At 28.8% G+C, this 16,658-nt stretch overlaps 1 protein-coding gene across 1 annotated transcript; it reads left to right on the forward strand.

The window, feature by feature from the left end:
- The first annotated feature begins 5,967 nt into the window (after nucleotides 1-5,967).
- On the forward strand, nucleotides 5,968-8,295 carry LOC112696192 (putative pectinesterase/pectinesterase inhibitor 45). The gene is made up of 3 exons (XM_025748817.3): nucleotides 5,968-7,015; nucleotides 7,096-7,256; nucleotides 7,349-8,295. The coding sequence occupies exons 1-3, from the start codon at nucleotides 6,063-6,065 to the stop codon at nucleotides 8,038-8,040; spliced, it is 1,806 nt and encodes a 601-aa protein (XP_025604602.1). The 5' UTR covers nucleotides 5,968-6,062; the 3' UTR covers nucleotides 8,041-8,295.
- Nucleotides 8,296-16,658: the final 8,363 nt, after the last annotated feature.

Below are 16,658 nucleotides of genomic sequence, written 5' to 3' on the forward strand. Positions count from 1 at the left end.
TCTATCTTTATGCTTTATTCATATATCATCCATAACCATTTGAATCTGCCTGACTAAGATTTACAAGGTGACCATAGCTTGCTTCATACTAACAATCTCCGTGGGATCGACCCTTACTCGCGTAAGGTTTATTACTTGGACGACCCATTGCACTTGCTGGTTAGTTGTGCGAAGTTGTGATAAAGAGTTGAGATTACAATTGTGCGTACCATGTTGATGGCGCCATTGATGATCACAATTTCGTGCACCAAGGACTTTTCACCTTCACCATACATCTCAGACAAAGTGAACTGAATATATTCCAACTTATAACGGGGATCAAGGAACATAGCAACAAGCACTAGATAATTTAAAGATGGTTTATTGGCTTTGTCACTTGAAGTGAAAGAAGAAGAAGAGTAACGGTGATCAGAATCATCCCAATACTTATCAAACTTAGCTTTCATAGCTGATGCCATCTCACGCAACACCAAATCATCACTTACAATCCATTTATTTAAAGTGCATAATATCTTACACAATAAATGAAAAAAAGTATTTGAAGTGACATTCAAAGAACTAGAGAATGAAAGAGTTGCATGATAGAAAATTTGCAAAAACCGCATGAAAATACGAGCTCTACTCCAATTTTCATCACTAGGAGGCCCCCTCATCGTCAACATATCTCTCAAAATGAGCATCTTCTCTCGCAAGACGAGCAAATGCCTTTTCGAACTTTTCAGCCACTTCCAACATCATATAAGTAGAATTCCACCTAGTTGGCACATCAAGAATAATCATTTGACGACTAGTAATGTTTGCCTCAAGTGCGCACCTCCTAAAGGTTGCTAATCTAGATGGAGAGGACTTCACAAACTTACAAGAAGTTCTAATCCTAGCAATAGAAGAGCTTAAATCTTTTAAACCATCACAAACAATTAAGTTCAAAATATGGGCAGCACATCTCAGATGGATAAATTCTCCACCCAACATAGTACAACCATTCCATTCTTGCATAATTTTAACCAAAGCATTCACAGCAACAAAGTTGGCACTAGCATTATCTACAGTTACAGTACAAAGCTTCCGAATACCCCAATCTTTCAGGCACTTCTCTAATGCTTTTCCTATGGTAGCACCAGTATGATCAGCAATCAAGTTAAAAGACAATATTTTCTTATTCAACGTCCATCCATCATCAATGTAATGAGCAGTTACACACATATAGTTCATGTTTTGAAAAAGATGTCCAAGTGTTAGTGGTTAGGGAAATCATCTGATGGTTCAACTCCAAGAGAAATTTAAGTTTGGTCTTTTCCTCTATATACAATTGCATACAATCTTTAGCAACTGTCTGACGACTCGAGATTTTAAATTGAGGTTGCATCTCACCACAAAAGTCCCTAAATCCAGTATTTTCTACAAACCTAAACGGGAGTTCATCAATTATTATCATCTTACAAAGTGAAAGCCTACACCGTTCCTGGTTAAAGTCTACTGCCTTCAATGTTGGTGGCTCATCTAAATTAGAATTTGTGAACACAAGGATTTTTTTGTTTTTTATCAACATGATTATCTGGGTTCTTCGCACAAGTTCCAATGCATTTTTTTAGATTAGAGGTGCCATCCCTACGACTATGACATTGTAACCATTTCAAGCAATGTTTACATTGAGCTTTAGTTTCTTCCCCATTATTTTTAAAGTGATCCCAAATAATAGAAACGGGCCTGTTAGCCTTTCGTTTACCTGGCTGGCCTGTCTGTGTCTCTGTCCCAGCAGTAGGAGCATCACTTGAGGCTGGATTAGTCACTGATTCCCCTCCCCTTGCTGACTCAGAAGGTGTCGATGCAGCAACATTTGGTGGAGTAGGAATGCTCCCTACTTCAGATCCACTTGTATTATTTGTAACTGCTTGCTTATCAGCCATTTCAAGCAACACAATCCTACAAGAAACATCTCACATAATTACATAAATCATATAAACATAGAATAGAATACCAGCATCTCACAGAATTCATTATTTGGCTAATAACAGTTTATCTAGTTCAATCCCTTCATCATTGAGTACTTTTTCAAACTTGACATACCTGAATTTGCTTGGAAATCAATTTAATGGCAAAATTCCTTCGGAACTCAATGGTTTGAGCTGGCTGCAGAAGCTTGACTTGTCCAGAAATAACCTCTCTGGATCACTAACATTCCTTAACAGCAAACTACAGAATCTTGTATCTATGGTTCTGTCGGATAATGCTTTAATAGGTAGTATCCCAAGTGGCTTCTGCTTATTTCATATAAACAATAACATGAGCAGAATTCTTTAAAAAACACAATAACAATAAGGGTAATTACAACAGGTTACTATTATGTATTGAAAATAAGTCAAAAAAATTAAGTCCAAATACAAAACAGAGAAATAGAGCATTTCAATTTAGCAGGTTACTCATGAAAATTACCTGAAGTCCTGAACACGATGAAGCGATTAGGGCCTAGGGGTGAAAGATTGGGGGTTTCCCACCAGAGAATCCAAGCAGCTACTGCTAGTGTTGCTCTGGTTCTTGAGCATCAAGGTTTTCCACTAGAGCTCGCCGTCTTTGATTTTATCCAGATCCAGATCCAAGATTCAACGCCATAACAGCCTGCTCAAGGATCTGAACATCATCGTCAATATTGACGAGAAAACTGACCAGCACATGCAGGAACGGCGGGGGTGAACGGCGGGGTGAACCGCAGAATAGGTGAGAGTATGAGAGATTGGGGGTCAGGGGGTGAACGGCGGGGTGAACGGCAGAATAGGTGAGAGTATGAGAGATTGGGGGTTAGGAGATGAACGGCGGGGTGAACGGTTTCAGAAATTGGGGGTGAATGGGTGAGATTGGGGTCTGGAGATTTGGGTTTCACTTTGTTTTAGGCTTTCACATTTCAGCACCGTGAAGGAAGGAACAAGGAAGGGAAAGGACGAAGGGTGAAGACGTGAAGTGCAAAATGTAAAAATGAGATTAGGGTTAGGTTAGGTGGCTGCAACACAAAGTAACTAGCGTATATATATTTTTATTTTTTAATTATTTTGTGTGGATCTGCGGATCCGCGAATTGGATGCACGGATACAGCACAAAAATCCGCGATCCGATCCTTAATAGGTGCGGATCGGATCCTATCCGATCCAATCAATCTGCGGATCAGATCATATCCGCAATTATCGGATCGAATGCGGATAAATACCGCGAATCTACGGATATGATCCGATCCATGGACAACCCTAGTTGTGGAGGAGTCTTCGTAGTGGTTCGTTCTGTTCATGTAAAGTGGTATGAAAGTAATTGCACTCCATCTGTTTGATGTTTTGCTTCATGTATATTATTGTAATAGTTCACATCACAAGTTGAATATATAATGCCATATACTTAAAGCAGCTAGGAATTTTATGATTTTTTAGGTTTTTGCATAATCCATATAGACACAAAATGGGTAATGATTCTTTGTCAATGCTGTTTTGATTTTGTTTTAATTTTAATATTAATTTGTTATAATATTGTTATGATTTTGATTTGGTAATTAATTCTCTAAAAATGTTGTTCTGGTTTTGCTTTGATTTTAAACTTAATTTTATATTAATTTAGTATAATGCTGTATGATTTTGATTTAGAAATTGGTTATTTGGAAATGCTATTTTGATTTTAATATTGATTTGGTATAGTGCTATTCTGATTTTGATTTGGTAATTGGTTATTTGAAAATACTGTTCTAATTTTGTGTTGTTTTTAATATTGAGGAGGTATTATTTGTTGTTAAAATTTCTATATGTTCTCATATCTTAAATATGGTTGATTATGTTAATGTTGATTCAATTGTTTTGTATATCTAAATAAAAGAATATTATGATATATATTTTTGTCTTCTATCTCTCAATTATTTTTAGTAAATATTATTAGTATTAAAGATGTGTAGTTTTATATTTGATTTTTTTTTTGTTTACCGAAAAACTATGTTAAAGGGGAAATCGAACTTGATTAAGGTCAAATTTTTAAGAGTAAATGTTACAGAGTAAAAGTCATGAACTTGTGGACATGATGATAAATCTATTTGCTACTTAGTTATTTTAACTCTGTTTTGTTATTATATTTTTTACAAAATTAGATGATATAGTTCAAGGTTGTCATGACTTAGGCTATAGTATTATGGTATTTTGAAAAATGATGATGATATAAGTACAAGTAGTTATGACCTAGACTAGTATTATGTTATCTTGCAATGATAATATAATATGATTGTGGATCTTACAATAATTTTTATAAGTTGAATTTGATGAGAAATGTTCAATTTTTTTTAATAACTTGATTCAAATAGTTTAGATTATTTATTGACACTAAATAATTAAAAAAATTAAAATTAATTTTATTCACGAGAAAATTACTATTATAAATAAAGAATTATATATATTATAAAATACAGTTGTCAAAAGTTACAAAAAATAGTGGTGTTAAAACAGTTGCCAAAAAATGACACTAATAATAACGATTTTAAACCGATGTCTTAGACAACTATAAAATGGCAATAGTTTTAAAACTGTTGCCAAAAACGATACTAATGGCAATGCTTTAAAACTGTTGTCTTAGACGACTATAAATTGGCAATGGTATTAAAACAATTGCCAAAAAACGACACCAACAGTAATGCTTTAAAACTGTTGGCTATGTGAATAATAACACTATAACAATCTAAAATCGTTGTCTATCCAGTTATGGTTTTAAACTGTTGGAAGTTGAAAGAGAACGGTTCAAAACCGCTGCTTATCAAGTAACGGTTTAAAACCATTGTTTAAATTTTTTTTTGAAACCGTTGTCTATGCCAGTATCTTTGGCAACAATTTTTTTTGTTGCTGTTGCCTTAGCTGAAAAACCGTTGTCTATGAACATTGGTAACGACCGCATATACTACAGATAAAAAATCATTGCCAAAACGTTGCCTAAAGTTTTAGGAACGATTTTTCGATCTACGACAACGATTTTTGACCATTGCAAAAACCCTTATTTATTATAGTGAGTATGGATATAAAATAAATAAATAAAGAACTAAAAGAGTTGTTTAATTAATAAAAAATATATTAAAAACGAGCCTACAATAAAAAAATGAGATCATATAAAATGTAATATAACAGTAGTTTGTGGTTTTAATGTTTGTTTCAAGTGAATTTCATAATAAAAAGGTTATATGACTAATAAAATTTATTATTTTTAGTTAATATTTAACTCAAAATATTGAGTAACATTGATAAAAAAATTGTTGGACCCTAATTTTTCTCCTTTATAAATATATATAGACATAGATATCTACACATATTCATACATAACACAATTCTATTTTATATTAGGTGTGTTTTATGGTGTTTAACTTATTAATTATTTAATATAAAAATAAAAATAAAAGGTGGAGTCTACTTTTATCTCTCTTATCTTTTAAGCAAGTTAAATACCATAAATTTTCTTTTATATTATTACAAATAATTATCAAACATTTTTAGAGTTATTATAAATATAAGAATAAAAATATTATGTATATATAAAATTAAATATTATATATATTAATTAATTTATATATTTTGTGTGATTGATTTTTTTCCACATGGAGTATGCTTACATAAGAATACTTCCATATTTGAAATAAAAGCAGCCTACAAACACATATATGCATGGCATGCACTTCACTTGTTCCTGTATGTCTATTTTTGGCCACTACTATACCCTTGGAAAAAAGAGAGAAGCATAATCAAAGTTTGTCTTTAGAGTAGCATAACATGGCGGGAAATAAGGTTAGAATGGGTGGAACATGGAAGAACAAGAGGTGTTATCAATGGTCAACCGCCGTGGATTTTTGTCCCTCGACAATTACCTTCCCATAATAGAAAACCAACCTCAAACACCTCCCAACCACTAATACCTTTTCCTCTTCAAGCAAACCAAATCGCATTTAAATACAAATCACGTAACACACAAGTCCAAAATTGAAGGTCCGTTCATTCTTTTTGGATCTCCTAGCTAAGGCAGAGAGAAGTTCCTCTGCCTTAGGAAGCTCCCAAAAGATAAAAATGGCATTTCAAGATTTCGATGTCATCTCGGAACGTCGAAGAAATGAGCAGAAGGCAAAACTCAAGAAGAGGATCATCATGGGCGTTGTAGCCGCCATCGTCCTTGTAGGCATCATCGGCGCAGTCTTCGTCGTGGTATTGCCAGGAAATGACAGCAAAAGCAACAGCACTCCATCGTCGCATTCTCCATCATCATCTTCGTACTCCTCGTCGTCGTCGTCACCACCATCAATCGCAAAATCGGAGAAGATGGTGGAACTTGTCTGCGATGGTGCCGAGTACAAAGACAAATGTGAAGGACCTCTGTCAGATGCATTGAAGAACGACCCTTCCATGTCGCAACCCAAGGATATTCTCAAGTACTACGCCAAATATGCAGAGGATGCAGTTAACGCTGCCTTCGCCAAAACCGAAACCCTCAACTTCGAATCCCCGGAGGAGCAAGGCGCCTATGAAGATTGCAAGCAGATCTTCTCTGATGCCAAGATCGACCTGGAGGCCATCACGAACCAAGTATCCGGAGACAACATCGATTTGAGGAACATCACCAACAGTACTCCTGATTTGAACAGCTGGCTCAGTGCTGTCATCAGTTACCAACAAACTTGCATCGACGGTTTCCCTGAGGGACAGTTGAAGACTGATCTTGAGAACCTCTTCAAGGACTCTAAGGAGTTTGTTAGCAACACACTTAACATTGTTTCCAAGGTTGGTAACTTCCTCTCCTCCTTGCCATCGTTCCGGAGTTTGGCCGAGGAGAAGCATCAGTCGCCGCTCAATTTCCTGGACAAACGCGATGGCTTTCCTAACTGGCTTAGCCAGAAGGACAGGAGGATGTTGAAGGCTGCCGATAACAGGCCCACACCTAATGTCACCGTCGCCAAGGATGGCTCCGGGGACTTCAAAACCATCTCTGAAGCTTTGGCTGCCATGCCTAAGACATACGAAGGAAGGTGTGTATATTTTCCATTATTGTGTTTACGCCATCTATATATAGCAGAACTCATAGTTCACACAATGTATGAAAATGCAGGTATGTGATTTTTGTTAAGGAAGGAGTGTACGATGAGACAGTGACAATAACACAGAAAATGCAGAACGTAACCTTGTTTGGTGAAGGTTCCCAGAAGAGCATCATCACCGGCAACAAAAACTTTAGGGACGGTACCAGGACCTTCCTAACTGCCCCATTTGGTAAGTGAGCGATCGAATAATGCAAAAAACAAATCCGAGATATTTATTTAAGTCAAAATTATTAATGGTTATGGTACGGTATATGCATGCAGCTGTGCTAGGAGATGGATTTATTGGAAAGTCGATGGGATTCAGGAACACAGCTGGGCCAGAAGGACACCAAGCTGTGGCTGCGAGAGTGCAAGCTGACCGCGTGGTGTTTGTGAACTGCCGCTTCGAGGGTTACCAAGACACACTATACGCCCAAACCCACAGGCAATTCTACAGGAGTTGCATCATTTCCGGCACCATCGATTTCATCTTTGGTGACGCCGCAGCAGTTTTCCAGAACTGTATCATGGTTGTTAGGAAGCCAATGGGCAACCAACAAACCATCATAACCGCACAAGGCAGAGTTGATCCAAAACAGACCACCGGCATAGTCCTCCAGAAATGCATCATCAAGGCTGATGACTCACTTGTGCCTGTCAAGGCCCAGTTCAAGAACTACCTTGGTAGGCCATGGAAGGAATACTCCAGGACAGTAATCATGGAATCCGACATCGGAGATCTCATTCACCCGGAGGGATGGCTTCCTTGGGCCGGCGATTTCGCTCTTAAGACACTCTACTATGCTGAGTATGCAAACACTGGACCTGGTTCCAAGACCGATGGTAGGGTTAACTGGCCCACCTATCATGTCATCAACAAGCAAGAAGCTGCCCAGTTCACTGTCGCACAATTCTTGAAGGGATCTTGGGTCCAGGGCACCGGTGTGCCATCAGTTCAGGGTTTCTATAACTAAGAAAAGAAAAAAATGAAAAAGAAAAAAGAAATGAAAAGAAAAGGGATAATGTACAAGTGAATAGAAGTACAGTTGTTGTAAAAGCTAACTATCTCTTCCTGGCCTCCTCATAAAAAGATGAGTCTGAGATGTTCATCATATAAATCTTTTATTTATTTTTTTTCATTTTTTCGTCTTGATTACTGCAGGTGTAGGAAAAGAAAATTCCTGCAAAATTTTGAAAGTATAAAATGTGCCACAAAAATTTTCTCCTTATTATTGCATCTTCTTTTCGCTGGTGGTAAATACACAGGATTATTCCAATATAATGCAAGTCATTATCATATTATTAGGATATTCTCACTAATTATTGCTTTATTTATCTTTCAATTTTAAAATAAGAAAAAGTTATCATTTTTAACTACAAAACTTTAAAATGCTAATAAATTTAATTATAATAAAGAATAAAATTAATTTTGTATTCATGATAAAAATATTAAAATGTTGATTTTAATATGTATATTTATTTTTAAATTTTTATAAATATGAATGATAATTTTTATTTTTTAATTATAAAATTAGTTTTATTTATTTATAAATAAATTTATTAATATTCTAAACTAACTTTCATAAATAAAAATAATAATTTATTATCAAAATAATGTAATCATGCACAAGATAGCCACTTTGATTTGATAATCAGATGCATATCTGATATCTATATCTTTTTAACGTAAATATATACTAATATTTTACAAACTCATTATGCGTGTCAAACGGCATTTTTATATATAATAATATAAATCTATACCGAAATAATTTGGGCACACCATTATTGGTTTATTTATCTTTCAATTTCAAAATAATGTAATCATCCACAAGACAGCCACCTTGATTTAATAATCAGATGCGTATCATAAACACCTCTTGGTAATGTAGCTATATACTAATATTTTGTCAAACACTATATATGTCAAACCGCTTTTATATATAAATGTCTCGGAGATGATTCAAGAAGACTATAAAATATAATATCAAAACTTGTATATACTACATGAAAATAAAAAAAAGTCACATAAAGACGTTTAAAACGTCTTTTTTTAGAGATATTTTTATGTTATGTTTTAATTGGTTTTTGTATAATTTATTCGATGTTTTTTATCACATATCATTAAATTTTTTAAAAGATTTTTTTTCAAAAACCAATAAAAAATATTTAATTTAGACTAAAACAAAAAAAGTAATAGATTAACTATTAGATTTTTTTAAAGATTATTTGCATAAAAAAATATATCACATTCATCAAAATATATATATATATATATATATATATATATATATATATATATAAAACAAGCTCTTAAAATTTTTATAAATAAAAAAATAATTAATTTATTCGTATAATATATAAAACAATTACTATATTGTTATAATATTATAGATTAAAATTTACTAATTTAAATTTTATTTTTATTTTTAATATAAGCATTATAAATAAATAATTTTTTTATAACAAGATGTAATGTAACAAAATACATATAATATTAATTATTTTTTAAAAAATTCTGAAAGGATGGTTTTTTCTAATAAAGTATTATTAAAAAATTAACATTACAAAAACTAATTTCAACCAATATGATATAATAGGTTATTAAATATATTTAATACAAAACACATTGAATATAAATTTTTATTGAGTTTAAATTTTAAATAATTTTTAATTGAATTTCAAATATTTTTATTTTAAAGTGTTAGAATATTTTAACATTATTTTTTTCGTATCTTTTTAATTGAGTCTTTGATTTTTTAAATTATAAACCTTATTTATAATTAAGAGTAATGTTTTAACACCACCAATTAGTCATACATATAAAAATACAAGAACAATTCTATTGTCATAATTATAATCTAACTTTATAAGCAATACAATACAATGAAACTATATATAAGTAATATAACTAAATTTTATCTACATCTATAGTCACATTTCATAAATAATATAATTAAATTATATTTATGTTTAAAATTAAAATATGAATAAAAATACAAAAAATTATCAAGATGGTTAATTTTTTTTGTTCATAATTTTTTTATTATTTTTGTTGTAAAAAGTTTAATTATTTTAATAATTAATTATTTTTTAAAAAAGATAATTGAATAACACAAAAAAATCTTATTACGAATAATTTATTTATATATGATTAAAAAATAATTGAATAATTATATACGGTAAAAAATTAATATTATTAAAAAATAAAATTAAAATTCATTTTAAAATTAAAATAAAGTTTATTTAAAAAAATAAAAATCATGTTTTTTTTTCTTTTTTCCAAAATTTATCTACGAATAATTCTATAAATATTTTATGATAAATAAAAATATTAAACTCGTACTAAAATTTATTCTAATAAAATTTATTTTTATTCTACTAAATGCTAAATAAACTATTGAAAAGAATTTTATTTCCTCCATTAGAGAAGAATGATAAACTTTCATACTTCTATTATGTTATGGCAATAATTTGGCTTGTTATTTTTTAATAATAATAATAATAATAATAATAATAATAATAATAATAATAATAATAATAATAATAAACAAGTATATCACAGTTAAAAAGGAAGCACGTCACCAAATAATTTATCATCCGAATTATATATGAATCAAATTGAAAATATGAGGGTTAACACTACAAAAATCGATAACAAGGTTAGTGACTTACAAAACCTTTCTTAAGATCATAAAAAAAACGTTTATATTTATGTGATATATAAAACAATTATCATATTATTATTATTATTATTATTATTATTATTATTATTATTATTATTATTATTATTATTATTAGTACTTTTTTTTTGCACTTCCTCTTAGTTAAAAATATAATCATTATAATTTTTTAGTTACTATTGCTAGGGGTGTTTACAATGGGATATGGCTGAAATTTCGATCCAATCTGCACTAAACTTATTAGATCAAATTCGATATTCGCACTTTTTATGCTTGAATTAGATATCAAATATATCCATAAAATAAAAAATATTAAAAAATTTTATTTTTATAAAAAAAGTCAATAATTTTTTTGTTTACATTTTTAAACATATTTACTTCTATCTTATTAGAGTGTGGATCCGATTCGATCCAATCCGATCATCTTATAGATCAGATCATATCCTCAAATTACAGATCAAATACGGATAAATACTGTAGATTTATATGGATATGATCTAATCTATGAACACCTCTAACTACTACTATAGGTTCATTGTTGCAAAAGAATGCTTCTTTTATTATAAATTATTATTAGATCTTAATTACCATTAAAACAACTTAATTGTCAACAAAGAGATAATACTTATTGATATCTGAAATTATGTTCGTATTTCAATCCATAGTTGTAAAAACCGAACTGGATCGGCTGGTTTGACCAGAAAACTAGTGAACCGAACTAGAATCGATTTACTCTTTGGACCGTTTAAGGAATATAACCGGTGTGAACCGGTAAGAACCGTTGCAAACCGGTCTAACCGAACTGGTCTGCTTAAATTTTTTTTTTAAAATGTCTCCACAAGGTCTCAAACAAAGAATCTTGGAGCAAAAGCACTACTTGCCACTTAGCCATCGCACTTCTAAATATTATATTTGACAAATACTAATTATATAGTATACATAAATATCTAATTTAATTTAATTTTGGTTTTTTCTATTTTTAAAATTAATTATATTTTAATTATATACCATTATTAATATAAATATAAATTTTACTAAAAATTTATTAATTTACTTTATCTATTTTATTGCTAGTATTGTGATTAAGGTTATTTATTTTGATGTTAGTGTTAAAATCTATGGATATTATAGTTAGATGATAGGTTTTGTGAATTAATTATTTTTTTATTGTGTCAAAATAAGATACTATTGTAGTCTTAAAATTTTATGGTTGTTTTATATTAGTTATTTTTAGAAGTTGAGACTTGATTCTTCATAAAATGTTAGTGAAAATATGTATTTTAAATTTTAATTTTAAGTTTTTTAACTATTTTATATTTTATATTTACGTGAGACCGGTTTTATCGGTTCAACCTGTGATTTATCGGTTGAACCAATAAACCAGTAAACCAGTAGTTTGACTGGTTCGATCACTGGTTTGGTTCTAACAACTATGTTTCAATCTAATTTCAAAAATTTTGATTTACTCAATTTAGTCTCCCAACTTAATAGTTATGACTCACATTGGTTCCTAATCTTATTTTTGTCACTGTCTCACAAAATCATTAACGACATCCTGAGATGGACTAACGACTGCTATATTATACATTCTAGCGACTATTTGATGTGACAATTGAATTTTTTTACCTTATTTTTTCAACTAAACACTTAAAACCCTAATATGAGTCACAGATACCTAAATTAAAAAATCAAACTAAATAAATTAAAACTTTAAAAATAAGATTAAAACTCGAATATAATTTCAAAATAGAACTTTAACTTATGTAGTGATTAATTTAAATGAGAATCAAATAAATCAAAATTCAACATAATTTTTATCAGTGTTTTCAAATTCGAAATTTCTATACCAAAATTAACTAGAATTTTTCTTTAAATTAAAAATTTAATTATCTTAACTAATGTCCTAATTAATTACTTTTATGTCTTAAAAAACTGTATATGAGAAGAAAATAATTAATTTATCTACTTTAATAAATAGTTATTTTACTAAAATGAAAGAAACTATTTTTAAAATTTTTTTAAGAACTAATTAATATTATATATATTTTGTTACACTATATTTAGTTATAAAAATTTTATTTATTTCTAATGCTTATATTAAAAATAAAAAAAATTTAAATTAGTGAATCTTAATTTATAATATAATAATAATAATATAGTAATTATTTTATATATTATACAAATATAAATTAATTATTTTTTTATTTATAAAAATTTTAAGAGGTTTTGAACTTGTTAGTTATATATATATATATATATATATATATATATATATATATATATATATATATATATATTTTTTGATGAATGTGATATATTTTTTTATGTAAATAATTTTTTAAAAAAATCTAATAGTTAATCTATTACTTTTTTCGTTTTAGTCCAAATTAAATGTTTTTTTATTATTTTTGGAAAGAAAATCTTTTGAGGAATTTAATAATATGTGATGAGGAACACCGAATAAATTATATAGAAACCAATTAAAATACAACATGAAAATATCTTTAAAAAAAGACGTTTTAAGCGTCTTTATCTGAATGGCCTCCAAAATAAAATTGTGAAATCAACACATTTATCTAGTAACAGTAGTGTCTGGACTGAATTTTCATAAGAAAAATATAGGTAACCAACAATATTGATGAACAATGAATATATTAAATATTTATTTTACTAAGATATACAGATAGTTATTCTAATATTAAAATTTAAGTAAATAATTTAAAAATATAATATATTTTTATTTTATTGGTGATTATTCATGTTATTTAAAAAAATTATTAATTACCTAACATAACATATTTCGATAATAGTACATGATATTCACTATTTTTATTATTTTAGTTTTTTAGATTTAAAATTTATTATACTAATATTGACATTCAATTTCAGTTATCATATTGATTTTTGAACACTTTTCAATATTAATTCAACAAACAAAATACTAAGTTAGCTTTAATAATTTACTACATCAAACACATAGTTAAATAATATCTTTTCGTTTTAACTCTTAATAAATAAGATAAAAAGAAGTCGTTTTAAAGAATGAAATGATATATAATGATTTGCATATCGTATAAACTCTTTTTTTTTATCTTATCTAAATACTAAAACGAAATGATGTTATTTAGTCATGTATTATTCAGAATCAATTTAGCACTTAGTTCACTGATTTAGTATTTAAAAAAAGTTCAAAAATTAATATGATATCCAAAACTAAATTTTAAAAATTAGTATAAAGAATTTTAAATTTAAAAAATTAAAATAATAAAAACTGTAAATTCAAGTGACTCCTTTAATAATTTATTCGTAATAACTCAGTTACAATAAAAGTTTTGACTTTAGAGAGCAATTGCACCTCCAGCTCAATAAAATTTATAATAATTGTATTACTATCAAATTTATCGTCAAGATTAAATTTAACGCAAGAAAACCTTGCTAATAAATAATTACCATCAAATTTTGAAATTTTAATACTAATTACCATTAAAAAAAATCTAATGATAAATATATTTACTAAAAATAAAAATACAATATTTAGTTAAAAATAATAATACAAAAATTCTTACCGAATGACTTAAAAATTTTTAAAAATCATCAGAAGATTAGAATTTTAATTTCCACGACCAATAAAATATTTAAATATATTTTAATTAAAAACACATCATAAAAATAACACAAGGGTGAGATAAATCTTATATATTAATTTTTTTTGTGACTGAAATAAATTAAACAAAAAAAACAACACAAACAAAATAAAGAAGTGCTTAAATAGAGGGACAGTACCGTTTAAGACTACTCTCAAACTCCTCTCAAGATGAAAAAAGCTCCACATGCAAAAGTTGTAACTTTATCGCCATCTTTGCCATAATATCTGCCACCATGTTTGCATCTCACATAATTAAACAAAAGTCAACATGCCAATTCCAATACATGATATCTCTTATTTTGAACACCAATGGATCAATAAACCCATTGAGTAATAAGATTAAATGCTTCCACACAATCCGTCTCACAAATAACATCTCGTTGACCCACATCTCAAGCTAAGAGATATCCTCTCCAAATAGCAAACAATTCTCCTTAAAGAATACTATTACTCTCAATCATTTCCAAACACCCCCTTTGCCAACTCCCATTACAATCTCTAATAACACAAGCAAAACCAACACTATCACCCGAACCAAAATAACTAGCATCACAATTAATCTTAAAAGTACTAATGGATGGAGGATTTCAAAAACCATTTAGAGTAGAGGGAAGGGACATACGTTGTAATTCAAAAAATTCCTAAGCTCCTTTTCTGAAGTTAATACCAGATAAATCACTTTTTCCGGAGACCAACTTTCATGATGATTAAAGATGTCATTATTCCTTGCTCGTCATATCCACCAAAGTCCCGAAAAAAATTGAACGAATGCTCTCTACTATGATACAAGAACTCTTATATATTAGTTTAATACCACACAATTAGTTCAGTGATAATAAAACTACATCATTTAGTTAGAAACGACACATAAATCTTTTTGTAAATACATAAAAATCTTTAAAGAATTACAAATAAAAAATATTAACTCACTCAATTAACAAAATACATTTAAATATATTTTAGTTCTAAAAAATACATCAATATATTATAAATGATACAGGAACAATTATACTTTTTATATATGCATGAGTTCAATACGTTAGCGCGTCAGTACAATGATAACAAGTTAAAAGCACATCATTTAGTTAGAAATGACATAAAAAATTTTGATACACAAAAAATCTTTAAAGAACCATAAAGTTCAGAATCTTGACTCACTTAACTAACAAAATACATTCAAATATGATTTAGATTCAAAAAATATATCAATTTATTATAAATAATACATACATAATTAAAATCTCTTGTATATCAGTTTAATATCACACACTAAGTTGAGTGATAACAAAAATACATTATTTAGTTATAAATGATACATAAATTTTTGTAAATGACACAAGAAATTTTTGTGTCATGGTTATAAAATTTTTTATGTTACAATTAAAAAATTGTGGTATTCTTTTTTAATAAATTTTGCACAATTTAAAATTTCATCTCTTCTTTCTGTTTTTTTATTTTCTCTTTTTATCTTTTTATTATTCTTATTTCATCCGCTCTAATTTTTTTTAAGAAGATTAAAAATAAAAAATAAACAATTAATCAAACAAAGAAATTTTTTTTAAAAAGTAAAAAAACAACTGGAAAAGGAAAAAAAAGCAAAAATAAAAAGAAAAGGCAGCAATAAAAAAAGAAAATGAAAAAATACATAAAAAAAGAAGAAGGCACGTGAGAAAGAAGAAGTGTGTGATTCACATTCACGTTAGTGATTTTTGTTAGGTTTAAGCAAATTTTGTTGGATTTGATTTAACAACAATACTTAAATTTATAGTAAAATTCTACCAAAAAATCTAATTTGATCTATTAAAAAATGACATATAAACAATTTATTTTGATGACTACACCAATAATTACATTAAAAAGGAAAAAATTTGTATTTTAGATTGGTATTCGTCATAAAAAAATACCATCTCATTTTTTAAATTTCACTATAATTTGTGTTAATCGAGAAATAAAGTTTATATTGTTAGGTTAGGTCATAAAGTTCAAAGCATAAAAAAGCCAGATGCTCTGCCAAATTACAGTAAGAAAAAATAATCCAATCTAAAAGAAGAAATAACAAATAGAAAAGAGAGAAAATTATAGAAATAAAATATATACAAGGTACATACTACATAGTTAATAATTTATCTGGATCTGATTCTGTTTGATTGTTCGGGTAGAAAGTAGATCGAATGATGCTGAGGTAGGTGCAACCGAATGAGGTAGGATTGGGGACTGAGTACGAGCTTCAAGAGCAAGATGAACGTTCGAGTTATTGTTAGAT

The sequence above is a fragment of the Arachis hypogaea genome, chromosome 1 (assembly GCF_003086295.3).
Source record: "Arachis hypogaea cultivar Tifrunner chromosome 1, arahy.Tifrunner.gnm2.J5K5, whole genome shotgun sequence".
Lineage (NCBI taxonomy): Eukaryota > Viridiplantae > Streptophyta > Magnoliopsida > Fabales > Fabaceae > Arachis > Arachis hypogaea.

Excerpts from the sequence above, each read along its gene's own strand:
- LOC112696192 (XM_025748817.3), top strand. The coding sequence starts at position 6,063 with ATGGCATTTCAAGATTTCGATGTCATCTCGGAACGTCGAAGAAATGAG. Across the intron at positions 7,016-7,095 it reads CCTAAGACATACGAAGGAAG|GTATGTGATTTTTGTTAAGG; the intron begins GTGTGTATATTT and ends ATGAAAATGCAG. Across the intron at positions 7,257-7,348 it reads CTTCCTAACTGCCCCATTTG|CTGTGCTAGGAGATGGATTT; the intron begins GTAAGTGAGCGA and ends ATATGCATGCAG.